The sequence below is a fragment of the Cibotium barometz genome, chromosome 26, assembly GCF_041138505.1.
Source record: "Cibotium barometz isolate CiBa-2024 chromosome 26, ASM4113850v1, whole genome shotgun sequence".
Taxonomy (NCBI): domain Eukaryota; kingdom Viridiplantae; phylum Streptophyta; class Polypodiopsida; order Cyatheales; family Cibotiaceae; genus Cibotium; species Cibotium barometz.
In genome coordinates, this window is record NC_141071.1 from 315,389 (window position 1) to 340,283 (window position 24,895).

At 40.0% G+C, this 24,895-nt stretch overlaps 1 protein-coding gene across 1 annotated transcript; it reads left to right on the forward strand.

Moving 5' to 3' along the window:
• The first annotated feature begins 4,264 nt into the window (after positions 1-4,264).
• On the forward strand, positions 4,265-6,437 carry LOC147623542 (uncharacterized). The gene is made up of 3 exons (XM_086820855.1): positions 4,265-4,624; positions 4,862-4,991; positions 5,335-6,437. Exons 1-3 carry the CDS (start codon positions 4,525-4,527, stop codon positions 6,263-6,265), a joined length of 1,161 nt encoding a protein of 386 aa, XP_086676981.1. The 5' UTR covers positions 4,265-4,524; the 3' UTR covers positions 6,266-6,437.
• The last annotated feature ends 18,458 nt before the right edge of the window (positions 6,438-24,895 follow it).

Below are 24,895 nucleotides of genomic sequence, written 5' to 3' on the forward strand. Positions count from 1 at the left end.
CATGCATGCACGTGCATGCACTATTAAAATTACAGCAATGTGATGAGCTATGGTGGATCAAATGCTAGAATCAACATCATTAACAAAGAGATTAGACGTGATTAGTGAGCAATTAACTGATAGCTTAATGTAGGCATGAATAATCAAAAACCAGCAAATTCTCATTAGGCCAATGCCTCAATTTATAGGGTTTACATCCAAGCATCTAATCCCACTGATTTCTCCTTGATTCACTCCACCTCTTTTGCTTGATTCTCTCCACCTCTTTTGCTTTATTCTCTCCACCTCTCCCAAAATATCTCCACACCTCCTAAATCTCCTCATGCTACCCTTTATTCTCTCCCAGTAGATACTTCTCACCTTTTCACAGGTTCTCTCACATTTACAGATTCTCTTTTATAGCCTCTTGCCAAGGGCTTGTTCCCGCACACACCCTATTCATTTGTATATTTCAACACCTCCCCTCAAGTGAATACTCCTAGCACACCTGGACCCTATACCAAGTTTCCCTCTTACTTGATAGTCCGCGACCAATGCCTCAAGTCCCTAAACTCATAGTCCTTGACACTCTCTCTCTCTCTCTCTCTCTCTCTCTCTCTCTCTCTCTCTCTCTCTCTCTCTCTCTCTCTCTATGTGTCCAAGGCTACTACAAATGCCCGTGACCTTGACTAAAGTGCTCACACATACATCTACCACATGGGCTACATCATCGATGGCTTAGAGGTGGTTTTATTCTGTTGGGGTAGGTTACATTGGGTTGTGGGGTTTCTCTCTCTCTCTCTCTCTCTCTCTCTCTCTCTCTCTCTCTCTCTCTCTCTCTCTCTCTCTCTCTTAGAAAAGATGATCTGACTCCACTTCCTTAGGAGCCTCCATGAAGTTTGCCGATGTCATTCCTTCTCCACTGGGTTTGCTTTAGCAGTCTCTTGCCATGTGTCTTGGCTTTCCACAGTTGTGGAAAGTGAAGGTCTTTCCTCCTACTCTGCCTCTTCCTCTTCCTTGTCCTTGAGAGAGAATCCTCCTCGGGTGAAGAATACTTTTTCTTCTCCTACTATTGAGTCAAGCCATTTCTTCTCTTCTAGGCTAGGCTCTGATACCATGTCAAAATTACAGCAATGTGATGAGCTATGGTGGACCAAATGCTAGAATCAACATCATTAACAAAGAGATTAGATGATAATTAAGACTTTTGAGCAATTAACTGATAGCTTAATGTAAGCATGGATGATAAAAAAATAGCAAATTCTCATTAGGCCAATACCTCAATTTATAGGGTTTACATCCAAGCATCCAATCCCACTAATTTCTCCTTGATTCACTCCACCTCTTTTGCTTGATTCTCTCCACCTCTCCCAGAATAGCTAAACACCTCCTAAATCTCCTCATACTACCCTTTATTCTCTCCCAGTAGATACTTCTCACCTTTTCACAGGTTCTCTCACATTTACAGATTATATTTTACAGCCTCTTGCAAAGGGCCTGTTCCCGCACACACCCTATTCAATTGTATATTTCAACAACACATGCATGTATGTGCATGCATGCACACACACATGGATGCATGCATATGTGTGTGTGTGTGTGTGTGTGTGCACGCATGCACGCATGCATATGTACATGCATGCATGTGCACACACCCACACATGCATGCACACATAGACACACACACACACCTACACATGCATGCATGTACGTACGCACACACACATGCATGCATACATGCTCTCTTTCTCTCTCTCTCTCTCTCTCTCTCTCTCTCTCTCTCTCTCTCTCTCTTTGCTTCTCAATATAGTAGGCTAGATGTTCAATATGTTGACTAAGAAAGTGCATGGCCAAAAATTGAAGGACTCGTACATTAGTTTATATAATTTGATGAGCTATATGCATGGCCAAAAAATCAAGGGCTCTCAATATAGCAAGCTAGATGTTTAATATGTTGACTACGAAAGTGCATGGCCAAAAATTGCATGACTCACACATGAGTTTATATAATTTGATGAGCTATATGCATGTATAAGATCAAATGTTGGTGTGCTTCAAACATGCATGGCATTCCCACACCTATAATCTATACATAGTGTGTGTGTGTGTGTGTGTGTGTGTGTGTGTGTGTGTGTGTGTGTGTGTGAATTCAAGTGTGCATGTGTGTGTGATGGCATCAAGAATGCACATGAGAGTGTGATGGGATCAAGAATGCATGTGTGTGGGTTTGCCTATGCGTGGGTTTGCATGCCTATGTGTGTATGTGTATGCCCATGCACATGAGAGTGTGATGGGATCAAGAATGCATGTGTGTGGGTTTGCCTATGCGTGGGTTTGCATGCTTCTATGTGTATGTGCACATGAGTACACATTGATACAATAGTGGTTCTTTACAAAATCCCTCACGTCATCTTTTAACCAACTTTCTTAACCAACTTTCTTTTGATTACTAAAAATAAATAAAATATAGGATTGTCAATTTCTAAATAATTGATATACGTTATGAGGTGACAAGTGATTTTTTTATTTGAAAAACAGTTGTAGTTTGAAATGATGTTAATATTTGTATAAGTTATGAGTTCCAACACATGCGATTTTTTGCAAAATGTGACATGTCTCTACCCAAATTTGTCAATACCTCTATCCAATCTCAACCATCTGTAATAGTTATATTACCTTAAAGGATCTAACAGTTAAAAATTACTCATGTAGAATAAATTCTCAAAAATGAACAAGTGGTTTAAGAATTTTATTAAAAGTGTTGGTGAGAGTATTTGTTTTCATGTACATGATATCTCTTGAATAGCTTTACGAATGCCACAAGGTTGACTTTGTGGAAATATGTCTAATTCTTTACATCTCATAGAAAGTTGAGAGTTTGATTATGATATTTCATACAATTATTCTGGTTTTTCTAAAACGATGAAAGTGTCATCAACATTATTAACCTTGGTTTTTTAATTGATTTTATTAACTTTGGTCCCAAATATCCCTAAATTGGAGACATCTTAGGAGTGTTTACTTCTTGTTTGCACGTATAATGTGATTGATATTAAAGTATGTTCATGTGTTTGATCCAAAGTAAATGCCAAAGCTCGTTAATGTTTAAGAACATTGAATAAGGGTAGTTCAAAGGCTATATAATATATTCTAAAGTTTTGGTTTTTTGTTATTGTTCTACTCTTTCTAATGTCTTTTCTTTGAGGAAGAAAGAACACATAAAAAAATATCAATCACGCTACTTTGATATGACGGCTTTCCATTTGATATGAAGGCATTCCATTTGAAAACATCACTTAACTGTAAAGAATCTTGGACTATCAAGCTAGTTATACAATTCCTCTCCTTTTGTGATGCTTGAACCTAGATTTTGCTTTAGACATTCATGTCCAATTGAAATGACCCCAAATCTTCTTATTAAGGACAATCTTTAAGGCCATACCTCTTCTTCTAGCGTAGTTTTAAGAACATGTAAAATGATGTCTAGTTGATCATATTTCAAACTTCTTTCCATTCTCTCTCTCTCTCTCTCTCTCTCTCTCTCTCTCTCTCACCCACAAGTGTGGCAGATTGGCTAGTGCGAGAGCCCTTATAAAGGCCATGATCCACCCAAGTTCAAGTCTCACCGTTGGTCGTATATGCCCTCGTGTTGCATTCTACCGACGTTAATACCTCTCTCTCTCTCTCTCCCATACACACGATAGCACATTACAATCTCATACACACACGATGGCACATTAGAAGCATATACCATATAAATTGGGCCAAGGACATTTGTCCCTCAAAAAACGTCATGAAGCTTATGTCAATATAGTCACCCACGTCAAGACTCAAGGGAGGCCGTTGCTTTTGGTTTTTCAAACATTAAATGATGCTCATGAAGAGCGTCATGCTGAGGGCTTCCTCCCAAAAAAAAAAAAAACTGTTTGAACGCACCTTCTATGACGTTCTCTTCTATTCTAGATTGGCCAAAATGGACAGATTTCTTCGTAGAGACAAAAGAAGTATTTTTCATTTTAATGAAAATCCATAAAAAGAAAAAAAAACCCTCGATGGAGAATCTTGCACAGCTTGGGAAGCTCATAAATTAATATATATCAAAATGTTTTAATATTATTAAGAACTCAGCTGGTCTTGCTTCTACAGAGAAGCTATCACGACTCACGCGAGTGTGACTACCCACCATAATTTCACTTGTTTAGATCAATTAGATGCCCGTTTCAACACGTTTTTTAGTATAATAAATGACAGGCTTTTTCAAGGCCCCCAAACTTGACTCTATGATCTAAGTGCTCTCCTGCTCATCCATATGATTGATTTATGATCGTGGACCAGTATTAAATGAGGTTTCATTATATTATAGCTGCATTATGGTGATATATAGAGGAATAAGGGAGCTGCACCACAGGACATGTTTTAGCCAAAGCATAATTAGGTTAATGTCGTGATGCATGTGGTAGTACCCACGAGGATTGTCTCGATTACAAGGGTAATTTAATCATCTCTGCATTAATTATTATAATCGTTATTAGGGTTTTGAGCAAGATGAGGAAGGGCCTTTGGTCCCCTGACGAAGACGAGAAGCTGAGAAACTGCATCGCACAGCACAGGAGTGGTAGCTGGAGCGACATTGCTCGCAAAGCTGGTATATATACACGCCATTAAAGTCGAGAACATCAATTAAGATTCTAAATTATATTGAGGATCAGAGAACTTTTCTCCTGACTTAACCTACATCAACGAAATTGCTCGATTTTGAGTGTGTTTTTGCTTTTTCACTGGTTACAGTTGCGCACGTATGTACGTAGCATTATTTGGGTGATGATTAGGGTGATTAATCTTCTGAGTAGGGCTTCCTGGGCTAATTAATGGTTTATTGCAGGCCTGCAGCGTTGCGGGAAGAGCTGCCGACGGCGTTGGATGAATCACCTAAGGCCTGATCTGAAACGGGACAAGTTCACACCGGAAGAAATGAGATTGGTGGCCAGGCTGCACGAGTCCATGGGGAACAAGTGGGTGCTAACTGTTACACTATGCTTAGTCTAGATCTACTAATTACCACAAATGTTGCACTAATGCGTGCTCTTTAATTGTGCTTAGTCCTGATCTGCTAGTTACCACTAGTGATGCACTTATGCGTAACCTAATCGTGCTAGTAATTACGTTGCGTGCTCTCAGATTGTTGATGATGTTAATGCTTAGTCTGGATCTACTAACCACCACTAACGATGCACTAGTTCGTAGCCTAATCATGCTAGTAATTACGTTGCGTGCTCTTTAATTCTTAATGTTAATGCTATATATAGAGAGCGAGGAGCTTCTTTTGATAGTAAAAAATTGGGTTGATTTTTCTAGGTGGTCCGAGATAGCTACCCATTTGGTGGGCAGAACAGACAACGATGTGAAGAATCTGTGGAACACGCAGATTAAGAGGCAATTAAGGACCAGCCAACAAAGTGATGACCAACCAGTTACGATGAACAACGGCCATTGTGGGCTTGTAAGCTTCCCATTCTCCGTGGAATCCAATTTCAACTCCAAGACAAAGCTGATTTTAGAGAAACCACCAAGCATCAGTACTACTACTAGCTTGGATGCTGACTCATGGGTTATAAGCTCCTCTTCCTTCAACGCACCAGCCTTTGATACCAACATTAATTATGCTCAAGGACTTGCCATAGATGAACATGATTTCGCTAAAGTTGCCCTAAATAGGTTTAGCCCATTTCACACGTTGCCTCCTCAAGAATCCGACTATGTACACTTCAATAATCAGCCATCAAGTAATGACCAAGAAACAACAGAGCAACCAGTTGTATTAATGGAGGAAAGCTTTGGTTGCTTGTTGGATGGAGCTCACATCATGAACACCTGCATGGATGCTCTTGCAAGGCCGATTACCACATCTTTAAGCTTCCCTAGTTCCAGTGTCAGCATGCATTATAGCCACTCATCAAGTGGTGATGTCTCTAGTAATCACATGGCAATGATGACGGAGAATGTAAACAGGCACCAATATATTTGCAAGGCAACTTCTTCAAACTCTACATGGGAAGGAGCAGTTATAAGTGACGAGTCAAGCACTAGCACCACTACTACTATGGATGACACTTGCAGTGTAGGTGAACCAACACTGCTTGAATTACAATATCAATTAGCTTTTCATCAAAATAATGATGATGATGAGCATCTACAGAATCAAGAGAATGATGGTGATGATGCTTCTAAGAGGGAATGTTGGAGCTCTACTACTTCTTGTGATCAATGGCCACTTGTATGGTACTAATGAAGGTTATTCCAACTGAATATGGTACTAGAGTTTGTGCCATACTATGGTAATAATAAGGCCACCCCAAGTTAGTACTGAAAGCTTGAAATTGCATATGGCACCTAAGTGGGGTAATAAGATCTTATGTGTAGAACCTTGTCCCCTGTTATAATGCAAAAACTTGTATGTCCATGAATATTTCAACTTGAGGTGCTTGTGCATTGGAATGGAATTGGAATATTTGAAAATATATTTCAATGTAAGTTTTAAGTATGTACATTAATGAAGTATGTTAATGAAGCCTTCCCATCATATAAATGACACCTTCACATCATATTATCACATTATTCCAAATTATGTTTAACTTAATATTCACATTGAATATATTTTTTAGGTAACTACATTCATTAATGAAACCTTGACATCTTATGCTCACATTTATTTCAACTTATGTTTAAGTTAATATTCAAGTTGGAACTTTCACACTAAATTATGCATCCTGATTTTTCACCTTTAGCTTCACATGTGTACGTACATGAGGACCTTTTCTTGCATGGGGGTCTTGCTTGCATCTTATCTCCCTTGTTATTATGCACTCTTTCAAAGGACAAGCTTAGTAACATGCTTACAATGTCTTGAGAATAGTGTTGATTAGTTTTGTGTTCAAATACTTATGAAGATCCTATAAAACTTACATGAACACTCAAGAAGGAGCATAGAGAGCTCTCTATATACAGTAGAGTACCATGTTATGTTCTATTATCAACATATGAGGGAACCATCATCGTTATTCAAAGAGGGGTTCAGTAACTGTTGTTTATTTTTTCTCATCGAGGGGAAAGACTAGAGATGTTTCGCAAAAGATATTCCAAAACTTACCCTTTAGTCACAACCTAGGGAGGTTTACTATAAACTGTAAACCCTCTGTATCATGTGCATTCAATGCCTATTTTTAAAATCCCATACCTATGAATTTTTCCTAGATAAAACATACCCTTTTTCTATTCAGCTTGTGAATACCCCCTTAAATGGTACCCTTCTGTATGTAAAAAAATGTGTAAAAAAAGGATTTTAAAAATCCCTTCTGTTGAACCCACGTGCTACGCTTACATATTTATGAGTGACCCCCCGAGGTCACAACTCACTTTGGGCTCATATCTAAGAGATATCTAGATCATTTGGCACATGCAAGATTTGTAAACTACATTTACTACAAGTAAACAAAAATACATGACACTACAAGTAAACTACATTTACTTTAGGTAAATAAAATCACATGCAAGATTTGTAAACAATATTTACTACAAGTAAACAAAATCACATGCAAGATTTGTAAACTATATTTACTGCAAGTAAACAAAATCACATGCAAGATTTGTAAACTATATTTACTACAATAATAATTATAATGAGGTTTTTTGCAAGTCTAGTACACTTGGATAGAAATTCGGGCCGAGTTTAACAGCCTTGTTGTAAGCAAAACTATAATCCATACTCACATGTTGCAGTAAGTCTCACTAAAAATGTTACAATATTCATCCAAAGTTGCAAGGGACATTGCGAGGTTTTAAATTTCTATACTTTCCCTTGTAATAATCCTCATACTAACCCTCACAAATAGCTAATTGTTTTGAGGATTATTGCATGGCTTATTGCAATATTTTTTTCTATTTCAAAATAAGACAAGTTAGATGTGCATCTATCATGTTCCATTGATCTATCCAATGTGAAGTAATTTTAAAAACACCCAAATAGATTTAATATAAAAACCAAGGCAAGTAATTGTGTAATGAAGATTTCAAATTGCAACCTAATAAGATGCCATAACATTCATCTATGCCATCTCTACTAGCTTCTCTTACGTAAACCAAGAATTTAGTGATTAGAGAAACCAACATGAGACAACTGAATTGAAACCAAACAAAATTCATGTAGTGATTCAAGTAGTAAAGAAACCAACATGTAGATTTAATATCAAATGTGAAGTAATTTACAAAGACCCAAATAGCTTTAATATAAAAGACAAGGCAAGTAATTTAGTAATGAAGATTCCAAATAGACAAGGCAAGTAATTTACTAGTGAAGATTTCAAATTGCAATCTAATAAGATGCCATAATATGCCATCTATGCTAGCTTCTTCTCTCAAGTAAACCAAAACTTTATGTAGTAAGAATCTAACATTGAGACAATTGAATTTAAACCACACAATTAAATTCATGTAGTAAAGAAACCAACACGAGACAATTAAATTCAAGTAGTAAAGAAACCAACATGAGACAATCGAATTAAAACCATACAATTAAATTTATGTAGTAAAGAAACTAACAAAAGTCAATTGAATTAAAACCACACAACTAAATTTGTGAAATAACTAAATTCAAAGAAGACTCACTCTAGATGGGGAGCTACAAAAGCTCCTACAAACATTTTCTTTCTCCTATGCTATTTTTGCACCAAAAATAGAAGATTACTCCATCAAATAGAGCTATAATTCAGTTGAAGCTGAATCTAAACTGGTTCAATCACCAATATAGTTGAGAGAGACACTCCTCACTCAATTGAGCTGATTTCTCTCACTTTCTCTTAAAGTTTATCTCTCTCTCTCTCTCTCTCTCTCTCTCTCTCTCTCTCTCTCTCTCTCTCTCTCTCTCTCTCTGACTGTAGATGGTCTCTCACTCATACATAGATCTATCTCCCTCTTTCACTCAAAGTTTCTCAATCTCTCACTCAGAAAATGGTTTTTCTCAACTCACAAATAATGTGCTCACACAAATTTGCAAAGCTCTCTCTCAATGCCTTAACTCTCACATAGAAGAGAAACTCCTTTCTTGCTCCAGAAGTGGGAAGCTCAGGCATGGAAGCTCACAATTTGCTTTCTCACTCCTCTCCCACTCATATTTGAGATGAAATTTCTCTCTTTCTTACTCTAATATAACACTCATGAAGTGAATAGTAGGGGAGGCATGCACAAAGCTTTCACAAAGGCTAATGAAGCTAAGCTCTTTAACAATGATTAGTCTAAGCTTCACATAGAATGTATATCTCCCACAAAGACATTATTACTTTCTCACAAATTACGAATGGGTTCAACCTCTCTTGTTCCACTCAAGAATATATGACGAAAACCAAAAGATCCACAAAGCTTGCAAAACGAGATTTCTCACTACTCAAGCAAAGATTCCCACACTCACAAAGCTTGCAAAGCTAGATTTCTCACTACTCAAGCAAGAGTCCCACACTCACAAAGATGCCCTCTCTCAACAAATGATCAAAAGCACTCCCATAGAAGGGGGATTTGATACCATATTAAAGTTAGGGTTTGCACAATTCAACACCAACACAAAGTTGACCAGATGATTAGCATTGATCTCACACATAATGATGCACCTTAAGCAAAGAGTAATGGAGTTTGAGGACAAGCATACTGGAGTTTGACACAAGGTATCCACAAAGTAATCACATAGCTCTATTACCACCAAGATTCATAGTATGAAGGTGGGAGAGCCCATAAATAGGCCCTCAAAGGAACACCCATATCTCCCATGATTCTCTCTATCTACCTTCAATATCTCCACCTTCCCACATTTGGGGAGTGGTGGCTTTGATTCTAGGAGATACCACCTACCTTAGCCCACCAAGCTACAAGCTGAGGTTCACACCTTTAACCATCAAACAAGTGTAATACCCTAAGGCATTAATGTCAACTATGCTAATGTGCATGTGCACGCATGGATTCTAGATCACATAGATATTTCAACACATACTAGCCTCATTGTGGTAAGTGATCTTGTGATGCTATCTTGTGCTAACTATTAATATGTGTGGTGGCCACCACCGAACTCTTTCAATAGGTCTTCTCCTAGGGGGGAATGCTCAATGGGGGTCCCGTTGTACTCCAACAATTTGTGGATCTTTGCTCCCTTCCTCTTCTTACTAGGGATATGTACCATAATCTTCCTCAATTAGTCCAAACCCGAGGGGTCTTCCATGATCATGCAATAACCTATACCTACACAGGTATAGCTACTACGAGAATTAAGCACAATCCCCCTTTGTGCTAAATGTATTCTCTAGTTTTCTTATTTACTCTTGCTTCTTCTTCTTCTTCTTCTTCTTCTTCTTCTTCTTCTTCTTCTTCTTCTTGTGTGTGTGTGTGTGTGTGTGTGTGTGTGTGTGAGAGAGAGAGAGAGAGAGAGAGAGAGAGAGTTGAGAGTAGACATTAGATTATTGCTTCGCACCTATCATTATTTATGTGAGAGAGAGTTGAGAGTAGAGATAAGATTACTGCTTAGCACCACCTATTCATTATGTGTATGAGAGAGAGAAGTTAGTGAGAGGTGTGCGAGTCCTTATAATAAGGTGAAGAAGCTTCCTCTATGATAGAGAGGGAGAGAGGGCTTGAACGAGAGAAGCTAGCGACAACCACCGGTTAGGCTTGGATGGCTTCAAGAGACCCAAGCTTGGAGGCAAGGTAAGTATCCCATGATCGTTGTTTCTTGTTTGCACATTTCACTCTAGATGAAATGTTGTATGCCATACCGCAACTTCAACTTTGTTGCCATTCATATTGTGTGCCATACCGCAACTTCAACTTTGTTGCCAACAAGGCCAAAGTTTAGACAAGCACACAAGCAAAGCTGACAATAATGGTTTTCTAGGTTTTGTCATGGATGGGCAAGTGATTCTCCACCCACTCGTCTAGCTTGCATGACAAGCCACAAACCCTAAACCTTTATTGTATATATGTAATTTACCACCCCTACTCAAGTGTACAGTCAACTTTATCGGGAATGATTAGCAAAACTCAAAACATCAAAAAAGCTAAAACCACACGTGTGCACACACACTTGCATAGTATGCACCCCATGCACATGCACCCACACTTACACATGCACGTGCACACACACTTGCAAAATTGGCACCCATACTTCTACACACTCGTGCTCCCACACTTGCACATGCACTTACACACACTTGCACATCGCATGTGCACCCCCACTTGCACATCATGCTTATAGACCTACCCAACCACATACGCACATACCCCCTGCCTTTTTTCATAATTTCCCCTACTTTTTATATTCCCCCCTCCAAAAATATATATGTATTTATATGTGTCCCTCTAATTTTAAATTTTCAAAAATATATTTTTCCCTTTTATTATTCATTTTTAAAAAAGCATGGCGAAGGGCCACGTGGCCACGTGGTTGGGCCGCCGCCTAGGGCCGCCGCCTATGCACGCCCTCCTCCTGGCAGTGTTGGGGCATTTAAGGCAGCGGCTCTGTAGCCCCGCATTTCTACACTATGGTATGCAACACAGATCCTTCCCCTACTCATCCGATGTAGACTCGAGAGCAGGCTCTGGTAGCAACGTCATCTCAGTAACCAGCCCTGCGTCACGCACCATTTGTTTCTTACCCGCACAAGTAGCGTTAGAGATAGAGAGATAGAGAGAGATTTATGCAGTGATTTTAAGGATTACCGTACTAAAATTAGAAATCCTCATCTTTAAAAGAATCTGATACTTTCACGCCCCGTGAAAAACTAGAAGACTAGTTTTTCATGCTTCTGAAAAGTTAAAAAATTACGTCCATGTGAAAAAACTCAATATCTTGTGAGATTAAAGAAAGATTTGAGCTAAAATCATGAGTGGACTGTGCATCATTCTAAATGTCCAAATTAAAGTCCAAAATTCAAAGTTTTTCAGCCGTGAAAGTATTTTATTTTCCATGCCTGTGAAAAACTATGCAATTTTTCACATTGTAAAAAACTCAAGTTTAAGACCATATGGGATTGTAGGAGTATACTGCTTACTTCTTACATTGAGAAAACCCAATTTGCAAGGTTGAGTTTGTACTGTGAAAAACTCATGGTTTTTCATGCCCATGAAAAACCATGAAACAGTTTTTCACACCCGTGAAAAAACAGGCAGCCTTTCACACCCATGAAAAAACTCAAAGGAGTGAAAACCAAAAGTGTCAAAATAGTGTGGTGAATAGACTTTGGCATGTTTTAGGCCAATTCTCATATGCTTAAAATGTGGGAGAGCAATTGGTGATGATCTCGCTCTGGAAGATAGTGCATCAAACCACCCACGATCCTCCCATACAATTAAGTGTGTCGGATCTAATCACTCAACAAGCGCCCAAGAAGCAATTGAAACTAGTAGCAAGACATTGTATCTACCCCCACAAGATCTAAAAGTCTTCTGAACTATAGGATTATTCAGGTTACAACCAGAAGCTCAACAAGAGGCTCAATCATACCGTATGCCATGCCACAACTTCAACTTTGTTGCCAACAAGGCCAAGGTTTAGACAAGCGCACAAGCAATGCTGACAATAGTGGTTTTCCACGTTTTGTCATGGATGGGCAAGTGATTCTCCATCCTCACTCGTTGAGCATGCATGACAAGCCACAAACCCTAAACCTTTATTGTATATATGTAATTTACAACCCCTTCTCAAGTGTACAGTCAACTTTATCGGGAATGATTAAAAACATAGAAACCTTTTTAAAAGAAGCTAAAACCACACGTGTGTACAACACTTACATAATGTGCACCCCATCCACGTGCACCCACACTTACACATGCACGTGCACACCCACTTGCACAGTGTGCACCCATACTTCCACACGCATACCCACACTTACACATGCACGTGCACACCCACTCACACAGTGTGCACCCATACTTCCACACGCGCACATGCACGCACACACACACACACACACTTGCACATCGCATGTGCATCCCCACTTGCACATTATGCACACCCCCACATCCCCGCATGCACATAGACCCACCCACCCACATACGCACGTAGCCCCCTCCCCCCTAATTTTCTTCCCCCCTACCTTTTTTTTTAAATGTCCCCCTCCCCTTTCCTAAAATTTTCCCCTTACTTTTTATATTCCCCCTCGAAAATATATATATATATATTACTATCCCTTCAATACAAAAACCCCTCTAATTTTCAATTTTTAAAAATATATTTTTTCTTTTATTTTTTATTTTTTATTTTTTATTTTTTTAAATCAAAATGAGAGATACTTTGTATTATTCAAAAGACAAACATGTTAGATACAAGAGGCTTTTTAGAGAAGCTTAACTCAACTCCTAGATGGTATTCTTAAGATTATGTAAAATTTATTTATTAAAAAATATTATTTACTAAATAAAAGATATTATTATAAAGTAAATAAATTTTAATTTTTAATTATATAAATATTATGATATAATTAAATGAACACTTACTATTAAACAAATAAATACGTATTTTTAAAATTTTACTTTTTTTAAGAAAACTTGAAATATGTATTATAAAGTGTAGTTCGTCCCATCAAGCTTTTATTTACTTTCTATAGAAGTCCTTGATGTAATGTATTTTGACATAGAAGTCCTTTATTTATGACATAGAAGTCCTTGATATAATGTATTTTGTTAGTGAACATACTTGAACTTATATAGTATATGACAATTGATCTCCTTTGCTTGCATAAGCAAACAAGCATTTGAGGTCAGTTGCTTATCCAAGCAAGAGGGATGTTACATAATGTCCATCCTTTAATCGTACGGGTGTCGTGGGTGACTCCACATTAAATAGTGATTACCTAGTGGTATTGGCATAGCTTGAGACCATGCTTGGCAGGTGTATGTTGTTAAAGTGTAACAAGTAGTGACATGCTTGACAACTCTATTGTGGTCAAGTGAAACAAGTGGACTATGCTTTACAACTGCACGCGGACGAAGTGAAACAAGTGGTTTATGCAACTGATGTGCCATGCTCATTGGAGTGTAACAAGTGGCAACTCACACCATGCTAGATGATGTGTGATACTCTCATCATAGTGAAACAAGTGGTGAATATATGTTGTATTTGTGGTGAAGAGCAATGTGTGTGTGACACATAAGGGATCTTGTCTATATCATTTTATTTTATTTTTTGTGATTTGATGATAGTGCGAGCATCACCAATTTTGGTGTCGCACAAGATTTTTTGTTGTTGTAGCATTTTCTTTTATACAATTCACGACAATTGCTTCCTCAAATGGGAGGATTGTTACAAGTATATATTTATTCAATTTTTTTATGAATTAATAATCTTACAAAGATATGTTCAATTTAATTTGTGCAGGATTCGGTTTAATGGAATATGCAAATGGGCACAAGATTAATGTATAGGTGTAAATGTGCACATAGTCATTTATGTAACAAGGCCCACTAGCAATTATATACTGGGCAAGGTTTATTTTTGATGAAATGCTTTAAAAGTGTTGGACTAAGGTTCAATTTTGTAAAAAGCCCAATTTTGGAAAAGCTATGCTATTTATGGCTCCAAGGGCTAAATTTATTAATATGATTTAAATACCGCGTGTGGGAGTGGAGCCACACACGTTGGGAGGGGAGATTGCACCCAATCTTGTCTTGATGGTGATGTTATTCTTTCTCTCTTGTCTGACGTTATGCTATGTGATTTGATTTTTCAATTAAACTCAAGTCTTTGTTTTAATCTTTGATATATTTTATGAGTTTTTAATTATTTCTTCAAGAAGAGTACAAGGTCCCGTGTGACAAGCCAAAATATTTGCCCCTCTTTTATGATTTGACATCCCTGTTGAGTAAGCCAATCCATAGTGTCATTGATCAAAGTTTTGATGCTTATTTTCTGGTGATTAGTGCTAGAGCCAGAGGCCATGCAAAAGATCTGAAGGTAATCCCAAAAGGTTCGAATAGATTTCTCATCATTATGAACCAATCCATTAGTGTCATCTGCAAAAAGCTGAAGACACATCTGTCCCTTGTTGTGATGCAGTTCAATGCCTTTCATTTCCCCTTTCTGCAATGCATCTTGAACAAGCCACCCTAGTGCATCTGCAGCTATCGCAAAGAGAAGGGGGGCTAAAGGACACCCTCGTCTTATAGATCTCTTGAGCTCAAATGGTTCTGATAATTTACCATTAATCACTACCCGTGCTCTAGCATTCCCAAATAGTGTTGCAACTTTTTTGATGAACAAAGGTCCTAACCCCATATCATTTAGGGACTATAGGATGAAGTCCCATTCTAACCTATCATAGGCTTTGTCGAAATCGATTTTAAAGAAGATGAAATCCTGATTTGTCTCTCCTGGGCATGTTCCACACCGTCCCGTAAAGCAATAATGGCATCTAGAATGAACCATCCCTTTATTTCCTCACATTTTAAGCTTATCCTAAGCCTTCTTGCCAACACTTCAGCAAAGATTTTGTATGCTATAGGAAACATGGAAATCAGTCACACCAATTGGAGAGGCCATCTTTTGCTCCTCTTTTGTGAATCAGTTTGATAATCCCTTCATTCAGGGATATTGGAAGAGCTCCATAATCCAAACTTTCCTATCACACAACTTGGAGAGGAGAAGTAAGTACATTCTTAAACTGTTTAAAAAATTCTACGGGAAGCCCGTCTATACCATGGCTTTTTCCATTCTGAAGACAGTCTATTGCATCTACAATTTCTTCCTCAGTAACGTCAGCTTCAAGAGTTGCTGATAAGGAGGGGACTGTTCTCTACCTGCATTTTGCAATCACCTTGCATGCCATGTCTTTCTCTTCATTTTTAACTGGAGGCTTACTGAATGTGTTAGAGAAATGTTCCTTTTCTGTGTTCATGTTTTCCTCAATAGATTCTGCCAGTTGACCATTAGGGGCTTTGAAGGGCAAAAATCCTTGTCTGTTTTCTTCTTAAGTATTTTGAACATTTCTCTGGAAGGTCTATCTATTTTGCTAGCCCACCACTCTCTAATGAAAATTTTTAGATATTGGCTTTAAATTATCTCCTCCTTCCTCATGTCATCTCTGATAGTATTAATTTCATCACTACTCAAGTCCTCCTGAGTTGCAGACATTCTGTTCTCAAGCTCCTTAAGATGAGAATACTTGTTCCTTCTGTGAGCTCGAGCTTTGGTGACCTCTTTTTTAACAAAGGCTACGAAGTTCTAAGAGTCCCGCACAACTTTTGACCAGGCTCTAGCCGAGGCACGAATGGAGGAAAAGGAGTCCTCTCAAATTTGTTTAATTCCTTCCTGAACTGATGGCATTTGAAACAGTTTTGGATCTGTACCACCCAGATTTTATTCTAACACAAGATGATTTGAGAGTTACTACAATGGGGTAATGGTATGAAAGAAGGTTCATATTCTTCATGACTTTTACCGTTGAGCTCAGGTATTTCTAACTGAGAGCATCTGACATATAGCATCTATCCAACCAAGCCTTTCTTGTCAACAAATCTAACCTTCCATTGCTCCATGTGAAATCATTTGAGCATGCCGGGTCATCTAGGGAATGCAACAGTTTGCATTCCTCCCATCTTTTCTTTTCTTGACCTCTGATAGTATGGCCCAGTAGTCCATGTCCTCCACTTCCTTTGCAAATGTACCCTGCCTAATTACGGCCTAAGAGCTCGGGACATATTCCTCCGCATCACTGGATGACTCCTCCTTTGGCTGGGAAGGATTAGCAAGATCCATGAGAAAGGGGGGTGAATCTATTGTTATGTTTAACTTTGGAGTTACCCTTTGGTTGCCAACTCCTGTTGAAGGGTTTGTTCCTCGTTCCTATGTTCTGAAATCCCTGATTGTCTGGTTCTGGGGTCTTCTGCTCCTCTGGCTTAGGAGGAGGGGGGATTTAATTGGACAATTCCTAATATAATGATCCTTGGCTCCACAATTAAAGTAGGTATTAGGGATATTCTCATATATTATCGGTTGGTCTATAGAGTACCCACCACTGCCCGTATAAATGGATAAATTGGCTAGAAGATCTTCAGTGATATCTATCTCAATCAGAGCCAGGGGTGCCATCTCAGGTTAAGGTCATCAGTAGGTCTTATCCCTAATAGCCTACCCAATGGGTTTACCAATAAGCTTCAGTAGTGGGTATAGATGTAACGGCAAATTCGAGAGATCTACCCAGATAGGTATGACCAAGGGTTTGGGTCCCAAGGGAGAGAAATCTAGTGACCATTTAAATACAGACAATGGAGAATTCCTAATCATCCATTGACCTACACCCTAGTACATTGAGAGCCATTTGTTCTTTTTTAAAGAGAAAACAATAGTAGTTATTGGGAAGCAATTGTGTTTTCTCTACTTCCCAACATCTTACAGACCAATTATTCCTAATCCAGGAATGAAGAAATTCAACTAGTGGTCGAGGGCCAAAGCATAATCCCACAACAACACGTGCCTGGTAAGAAGAACTCCAGTCATTAACCAAATCTTCAGGTAATGAAATGGGGATATTCTTACCAGCTCCAGGTTGCTTATTTTGAATTCGATCAAACTGGTCACCTCCTACTTCTAGTTGGAGCCGTAGGACTTTACCTTTGGTCACCTTTGAGAGGGCTTCGTTGATGTGTCAAATCTCATCCGCATCCAGAGTCGACAAGGTTTCTTTGCTCCTCATGGATGACCCTGACGACACCTCTGTTTTTGACTCCACTTCCTCCTTGGATGTTATCGCCATGGAAGCCATATTCAAGATTGAAAGCCAAGCAAAAATCAAGTGGTGGATCAAGCTAGAAATGCCCAAAGGTAAGGTTATCTACACCTATAAATGGTGCCACGTGTTGGCCATGTAGTGGAGGGGGCGTATGCATGATTTCCTGACTTTCGACTGTAGTCTGCGAGACTCCCTGCATGCCTTGCACTAATGCAACCACCTGAAAAGTCGAGCCTTGAGCATGCACTTCCTATACTGATGACCTGTTTTGGGACAAAGAGCCTTCTGTATATGAAGGGACACTTGACTCTGGGTTGATTGCTTTCGACGTTGGTTTGGGGGTGCCCCTTAGGGCCTGAGGACGAGAAGGCTGTACAATTAGGTTAACCCTATTTTATCAGACTATTCCCACTTGATAGCTCTCTTGATTTCAAAAACCTTTTTTTCATTTTTTTAAACATGGCCCATAGCTCTAAATGGGCCACGTGGCCATGCAGTCAGGTGCCTGCCGCCACAAGGGGTACCTTCAACCCCTTCTACAACATCGTTGCTGCCAATAGTTTTGAGGCACGCCTACCTTCGTCCCGCTGCTTTAAGGTGACCGCATGGTGCCCATGCATTAGTGGTGCACTGGGCCAATGAGGGACACCGCCATGCAACCAAGCTTTACACACCGTCATGTCTCCCCCTTTCCGATGACGGGCCACGCTAGCCTCCACGCCATGCCCGCATTTCGCATGTGCGTGGGCAGCGGGACATGGCTTCCCAAACTTGGGCGCAACTCCCTCCGCCCAATCCTGTGGATTAGCGCATCTTCGTTTGCTGAGCAAGGATAAAAATCGTTTTGCCAAAACCGACGATTTCCAACATCAACATCTCTAAAGTCAATATTAGATTATACGTTTCTTCTGCAAATCAACATCTCTACGTTTCTTCTGCAAATGAACATCTCTAGGGTAAGCCTACGTTTTTATTGCGAGCTCTTTGTATTTTTTGCAAATCAACATCTCTAGGGTAAGCCTACGTTTTTATTGCGAGCTCTTTGTATTTTCTGCAAATCAACATCTTTGCATGCTGTTTTTGTATTTTCTACATCATAAACATGCTGCATGTTCTGCTTATCTGTATTTTTTGCTCTCTGCATGCTGTTTTTTTGCTGCATGTTTTTACAAAATACGATATGCAGAGAGCAGAAAAATTGAGGTCTTTGAATCAAATTGATGTATTTACATGTTAAAACTTGATGTTGCTTTGTATTTTTTGCTCCCTACTTATCTGTTTTTGCTGCATGTTCTACTTATCTGTATTTTCTGCTCTCTATTTTTGCATGATGTCCCTCATTGGCCCAGCGCACTATGTATGCAGCCTCAAACCTTTGAAACCCATTTGATGTTGTTTTTGCTGCATGTTGTCCCTCATTGGCCCTTTACAGACCGCTAATGCATGGGCGCTGCATTATGTGGCTCTGCCATGGGTGCTTATCAGTGTATAGTGCTCTTGCTTTAATACTTTGATCACACACACATTTTTCCCCTCGCACTCACTACAATGCATTCCATACTTCTTGCTACAATACAAGCGACATCTGCTCTCTATTTTTGCTACATGCTGTGATTGCATGCTATTTTTTTGCAACATGTAAAAACAGCATGCAATCCAAGATAACAAAATAGAGCAGATAATGTTTTGTGTAGTGAAGATACAGCTTGATTAGAGTGATAAATTATGTTATGTAGCTTGATTTTGTGTTATGGCCAGTGCACCACTAATGCATGGGCTCTGCATTATGTGGCTCTGCAGTGAAGGTACAGCTTGATTAGAGTGATAAATTATGTGTTATGTAGCTTGATTATGTGTTATTCATGTGCGATGTCCCTCATTGGCCTAGCGCTGCATTATGTGGCTCTGCCATGGGTGCTCAGTGTGTAGTGCTCTTGCTTTAATACTTTGTAGGCCACTTTGATGAAGCGTTTTAGCTCAAGCGATATCGCACCTGTTTGATTAGCATCTAATAGATACCAGGTGTTTTAATTTGTACATATCTTCTTTAATTTGCATCTTCTTTGATTATGGTTAATTATCATCAAAGTGCTTTGATTAGCATCTAATTTACCCCTTTATTTTGACGTTCCAGTAATCCCCAATGGATTCCTAGAACTTGCAAGACAGCGGAGTACACGCCCTTATACTCCCAATATTCTCAGGCATCCTACTTTCCTTTGTCCACTTTCGGTGGTTCGCCGTTTGCGTTTACACCATACCAATGGCCCAACCCAATCGGCTACCAGTCTCTGCAGAATCAAAGTCCACAACCCTCACAAGCAGAGATGGACATCTCATCTTTGACTCCAGAAGGGAGAAGTGATGTGGATGGGGTTTCTGCTCCAAAAAAACTTCCAGTAAAACGTAGAGTCCAATGATGCAGAGGTGCAGGAGGTTGACGTTTCCAACAAAGCCCCCATGACCAAGAGGTAGAAAGGCCTCTACACCAAAGACCAATGTAGATGAACAAACACGAAAAAGGGAGGTTTGGAAGGATACATGGGTTGTTTAGCTCATTCACATTTGGGGCTCAATGCATGATGAGTTTGGAAAAACTCCAAAGCAAGGGGTTGATCTATGGTCTAAAGTTCCCACTCAACTTGCACGGCTATTCCCAGAGTGTGACAAAGACTCTGAAAGTTGCAAAAAGAAATGGGGTCGTGTGTATGCAGACTACAAGAAGGACAAGGCCCATAATTTGATCTCTGGAAATGATCGTAAGGTAACATGTCAATGGTTTAATATCATTGATGAGTACATGCACAATCGGGCAAACGTGGTTAGCTTCACCCATGCTTCAGCTGTGGGTAGTAACACCGACGGTCCAATTGGGGAAGTAGACGAAGGAGAGGGCACACAATCCTCTATGAAAATAGAAGCGCCCCAGAGCAATGTCCCCAATCTACGACCACGAAAAGATCGAAAGATTGAGGATTCCCTTGTTGACATGGCCAGCAAGGCCAAAGTCATGGCAAATCAGCACAAAGACTCTCTTGCGGATCGCAAGGCAGCAGAAGCCCAAAAGTTGCAAATGCTTGGCCAACTTACTTCAACTGTGAGGGACTGGCCTTTTGGATGTAGTGAAAAGTTTTAAAAAGGAGTGATTTCACTTTGTTATCTGTGTAAATTATGGCGTTTTAACATGTTTACTGTAATTGAATTTGCCATCATGTAATGAAACACTTTAATTTTTGAACTAATTTCAAGTTTTAACATGTAAATACATTAATGTTATGTAATTGTTACCATATTATAGTAGTGATGTGTGTGAACACACTTAGGACCGCCGGGGCACTTTTTCCCTCACTAGGAGGTTTTTTCCCCCGTGCATTGTATATACGCCCATTATCTTCTAGGGCTTGTCATCTTTCATTTTTGGCACTCATAATACACTACTGTGTTGTGCTCAAGCTTCCTCATCTTCTTGAAGTTGTGTGTGCATTCCTGCAACCCTAATTCCAACAATTGGTATCAGAGCAGGCTTCCTCCTCCCGGGCAGCATCACCGGCACCTGCCGCTTCATCTCCTCCGATTGCGACGAGGTTTCACGAGCGTCTGCAGGTTAGTATATGCCGTGGGTAAGCCCGTAGGGCTTGTTCGTTTCAGAATTTTGATCTGAAGTCATTTCGCCCTCCGTTTTTGCATTCCAAGTACTGCGCAGGCAAAATCGTCCTACTGTGCAGATTTTCTGTCAAGCTTAAAATCTGCAGGACAGGTGCCCATTCGTCTGTTTTGGGCTGTGCTACATAGCACAGGTCGATTTTATACAGGTTTACCTCTTACAGACAGCATTTACATCTAGTAGTACAGTCATTGGCCATGGCTGACAACAATGATGTATTCCGCATGTTGGCTGCTGAGGATAAGTTGGATGGCACCAACTATCCATTGTGGGCATATATGATGCGACATGTATTGGTAGCAAAGGGGTTATGGAACATTGTGCAGGGTATTGATGCACGTCCTATTGTGGCTGGGAATGCTGCAAACACATCAGAAACAGGTACTGTTGATGATGGTGCAGGCACAAGTGCTGTAGCAGCTGTTCGAGAACCACCACTTTCAGCAGAGCAGATTCGTTGGGATGGTAGAGATGCGCAGGCTCATGCCTTGATTGCGCTGTCTGTCAAACGTACCATTATCCCACATATTCGCTCCTGCAGGACTTCTAAGGATGCTTGGGATGTACTTGCCACATTGTATCAGGCAAGAAATGAGGCTCGTGTTGCTTACCTCCGAAAACAGTTGGAGAGTGAGCATATGAACGAAGGTGATTCTATGGATAGCTTTTTGACAAAGATCAAGGATTTCAAAGAGCAGCTCATTTCTGCAGATGAAATCCTGTCAGACAGTTCACTTGTGCAGACTGTTTTGAATGGTCTACCAGATTCTTATCAGGGTTTTGCTTCCACTCTTCGCTTGATGATGAAAGGCAATCCCAATGCCTTATCATTTGAGGAGTTAGTTTCTGTTTTGCTGCAAGAAGACCAGTCAAGGCAAAACAGGAATATTATGCGTGTCGCAGATCAAGCTTTCGTTGCTAGTCAGAGAAGCGGGAAAGGTAAAGCTGGCTTTTCTTCTAGTAAGCAGAAATCTGCAAATGCTGCGCAACCAAAGAAGGAAGACAAAGATGAGAAGAAGGGTGACAAACAGAAGACATTTTGCAAGTACTGTAAGGGAAATGATCATGTCATCAAAGCGTGTCCTAAGCTGGCTGCGAAAGAGGCTAAGAAGAAAGAGGCTGGTATGGCTGTTGCAGATGCCTCTCCTTCTAACAATGAATCTGCTAATGTTGTGCTAGATACAGAATGGGCATTCAATGCACAGTGCAGTTATGACCCATCTTTGCATGACACATGTATGTCTGCAGTAGATTCAGATGTATGGTACTTTGACAGTGGTGCCACTAAGCATATCACCTCGCAGCGCAGTTTATTCACTTTCCTTGAGTCTGCTCCCACAGGGAATACTGTCACTTGTGCCAATAACTCCTCTTATCCCGTTAAAGGAGTTGGACAGATTGTGCTGAATGTTGCAAATGGCAACACCTTTACACTTTTTGATGCATTGTATGTGCCAGGGATCAAAAAGAATCTGCTGTCAGTCTCCGCATTTGCCAAAACAGGTTTGGTTGTAAAATTTGTGGATGACAGATGTACTGTTCATGATCTCTCTTGTGGTGACATCATTGTAGCATCTGGTTCACTATGTCGAGGGCTGTATAAGCTCAATATGGATGGCAAATGTGTAGAGGATTCAGCATGTGCTATTATGGATACGCAGGCTATTTCAAATGCAAAACTGTGGCATGCACGTTTTGGTCATCTGAATTTTGCAAGTTTGCTGCGCCTGCAGAAATCTGAAATGGTGTCTTCTTTGCCTAAGCTTGAGGCACCTGTCAAGCATGTTTGTGAGGGCTGCATATTGGGTAAAATGCAGCGTGCTTCCTTTCCCAAAGATGGATCAGTGAGAGCTGAACGCAGATTGCAGCTTGTTCACAGTGATGTTTGTGGTCCCATGCAAACTCCATCATTTGGAAACTACCTTTACTTCGTGACTTTCATTGATGATTTTACCAGGCATGCATGGGTATATCCTTTGAAGGCAAAGTCCGAAGTGTTTTTGTGCTTCAAACAGTTTTTGGTTATGGCTGAAAATGTGTCAGAAAGTAAGATGGGCACCCTCCGTTCAGATAGAGGGGGGGAGTATATGTCTTCAGAATTTAATGCATTTCTGGCTGAGCGTGGGATAAAACACCAATGTACAGTGCCGTATACACCACAGCAAAATGGTGTGGCTGAGAGAAAAAACAGGTCTCTCATGGAAATGGCAAGATGTATGGTTAAGAGTCAAAATCTACCACATGGTTTTTGGCTTGAGGCTGTCATGTGTGCCACTTATGTACTAAACAGGTGTCCCACCAAAGCATTACAGGTTGTCACTCCATATGAGGCTTGGCATAGCCGCAAGCCATCTGTTGGCCATTTACGTGTTTTTGGTTGCCTGGCATATGCATTAGTGCCTGTGCAACATCGCAGAAAATTGGATGACAAAGCTGTCAAATGTATTTTTGTTGGATATAGTGCTGAGAGCAAAGGCTATCGTTTGTATCATCCACAGACAAAGCGCATTTTGGTTAGCCGTGATGTTGTATTTGTGGAAGATGCAGTTCAGCCCTTGGTTTCATGTACTAAGGAGACAGATATCAGCTCACGTGATGTCTATGATACATTGTTGCCTCTTTTCAGTGGTGCACAGTCAAGTGCAATACCTCATGAGGCAGTTTTTCAGCCTATGCAGGTTTTAAATGATGGCACAGATCAGCCTATATCTGATGCAGATGTGCATGATGCACTTGAGGATGAGAGACAAGAGATTGAGGGCTCTAGGAACATGCCTAGATGGCTGGTGCAGACTTTGCGTGACAGCAAGTTGGATGCCCCTTTGTCTAGTCGCACTCGTTCTGGCTCTCATGGTGCCTCTTATGCGTCAGATTGTTATGCATTGGCTGTTTCTAGTATGTGCGATGAAAGTGAGCCTGTTTCATTTGATGAGGCCCAAAGTTCAGAAAATTGGATGGCTGCTATGCAAGCAGAATACGATGCTATTATGAAGAATAGTACATGGTCTTTATGTGACTTGCCCCCTGGCAAGAAGGCCATTGGCACTAAGTGGGTATACAAATTGAAGCGTAAGCCTGATGGCACAGTGGATCGCCATAAGGCTAGGCTTGTTGCAAAAGGTTATGCTCAAGAGAAGGGCATTGATTTTGATGAGACTTTTGCTCCCACATGTCGTATGACCACTGTTCGTAGCATCTGTGCATTAGCAGCTCATAATGGTTGGAATGTACATCAGCTGGACATAAAGACTGCGTTCTTAAATGGAGATTTGCATGAGGAGGTGTATGTATCGCAGCCTCGTGGTTTTGTTCAAAGAGGGCAGGAAAACAAAGTGTGCAGGTTAAAAAAGGCTTTATATGGCTTAAAGCAAGCTCCACGAGCTTGGTATGAAAAAATACATGCATATTTGACTGCACATGGGTTTCAGAATAGTCCAACAGAAAGCACTTTGTATGTTAAACGTGTGGATGGTGTACATCTAATCATTGCTCTCTA

What these genes read in the sequence shown, in the direction of transcription:
- LOC147623542 (XM_086820855.1), top strand. Translation starts at nt 4,525, where the DNA reads ATGAGGAAGGGCCTTTGGTCCCCTGACGAAGACGAGAAGCTGAGAAAC. An exon ending in CGACATTGCTCGCAAAGCTG is followed by an intron (nt 4,625 to 4,861) that starts GTATATATACAC and finishes GGTTTATTGCAG; the next exon opens with GCCTGCAGCGTTGCGGGAAG. An exon ending in CACGAGTCCATGGGGAACAA is followed by an intron (nt 4,992 to 5,334) that starts GTGGGTGCTAAC and finishes TGATTTTTCTAG; the next exon opens with GTGGTCCGAGATAGCTACCC.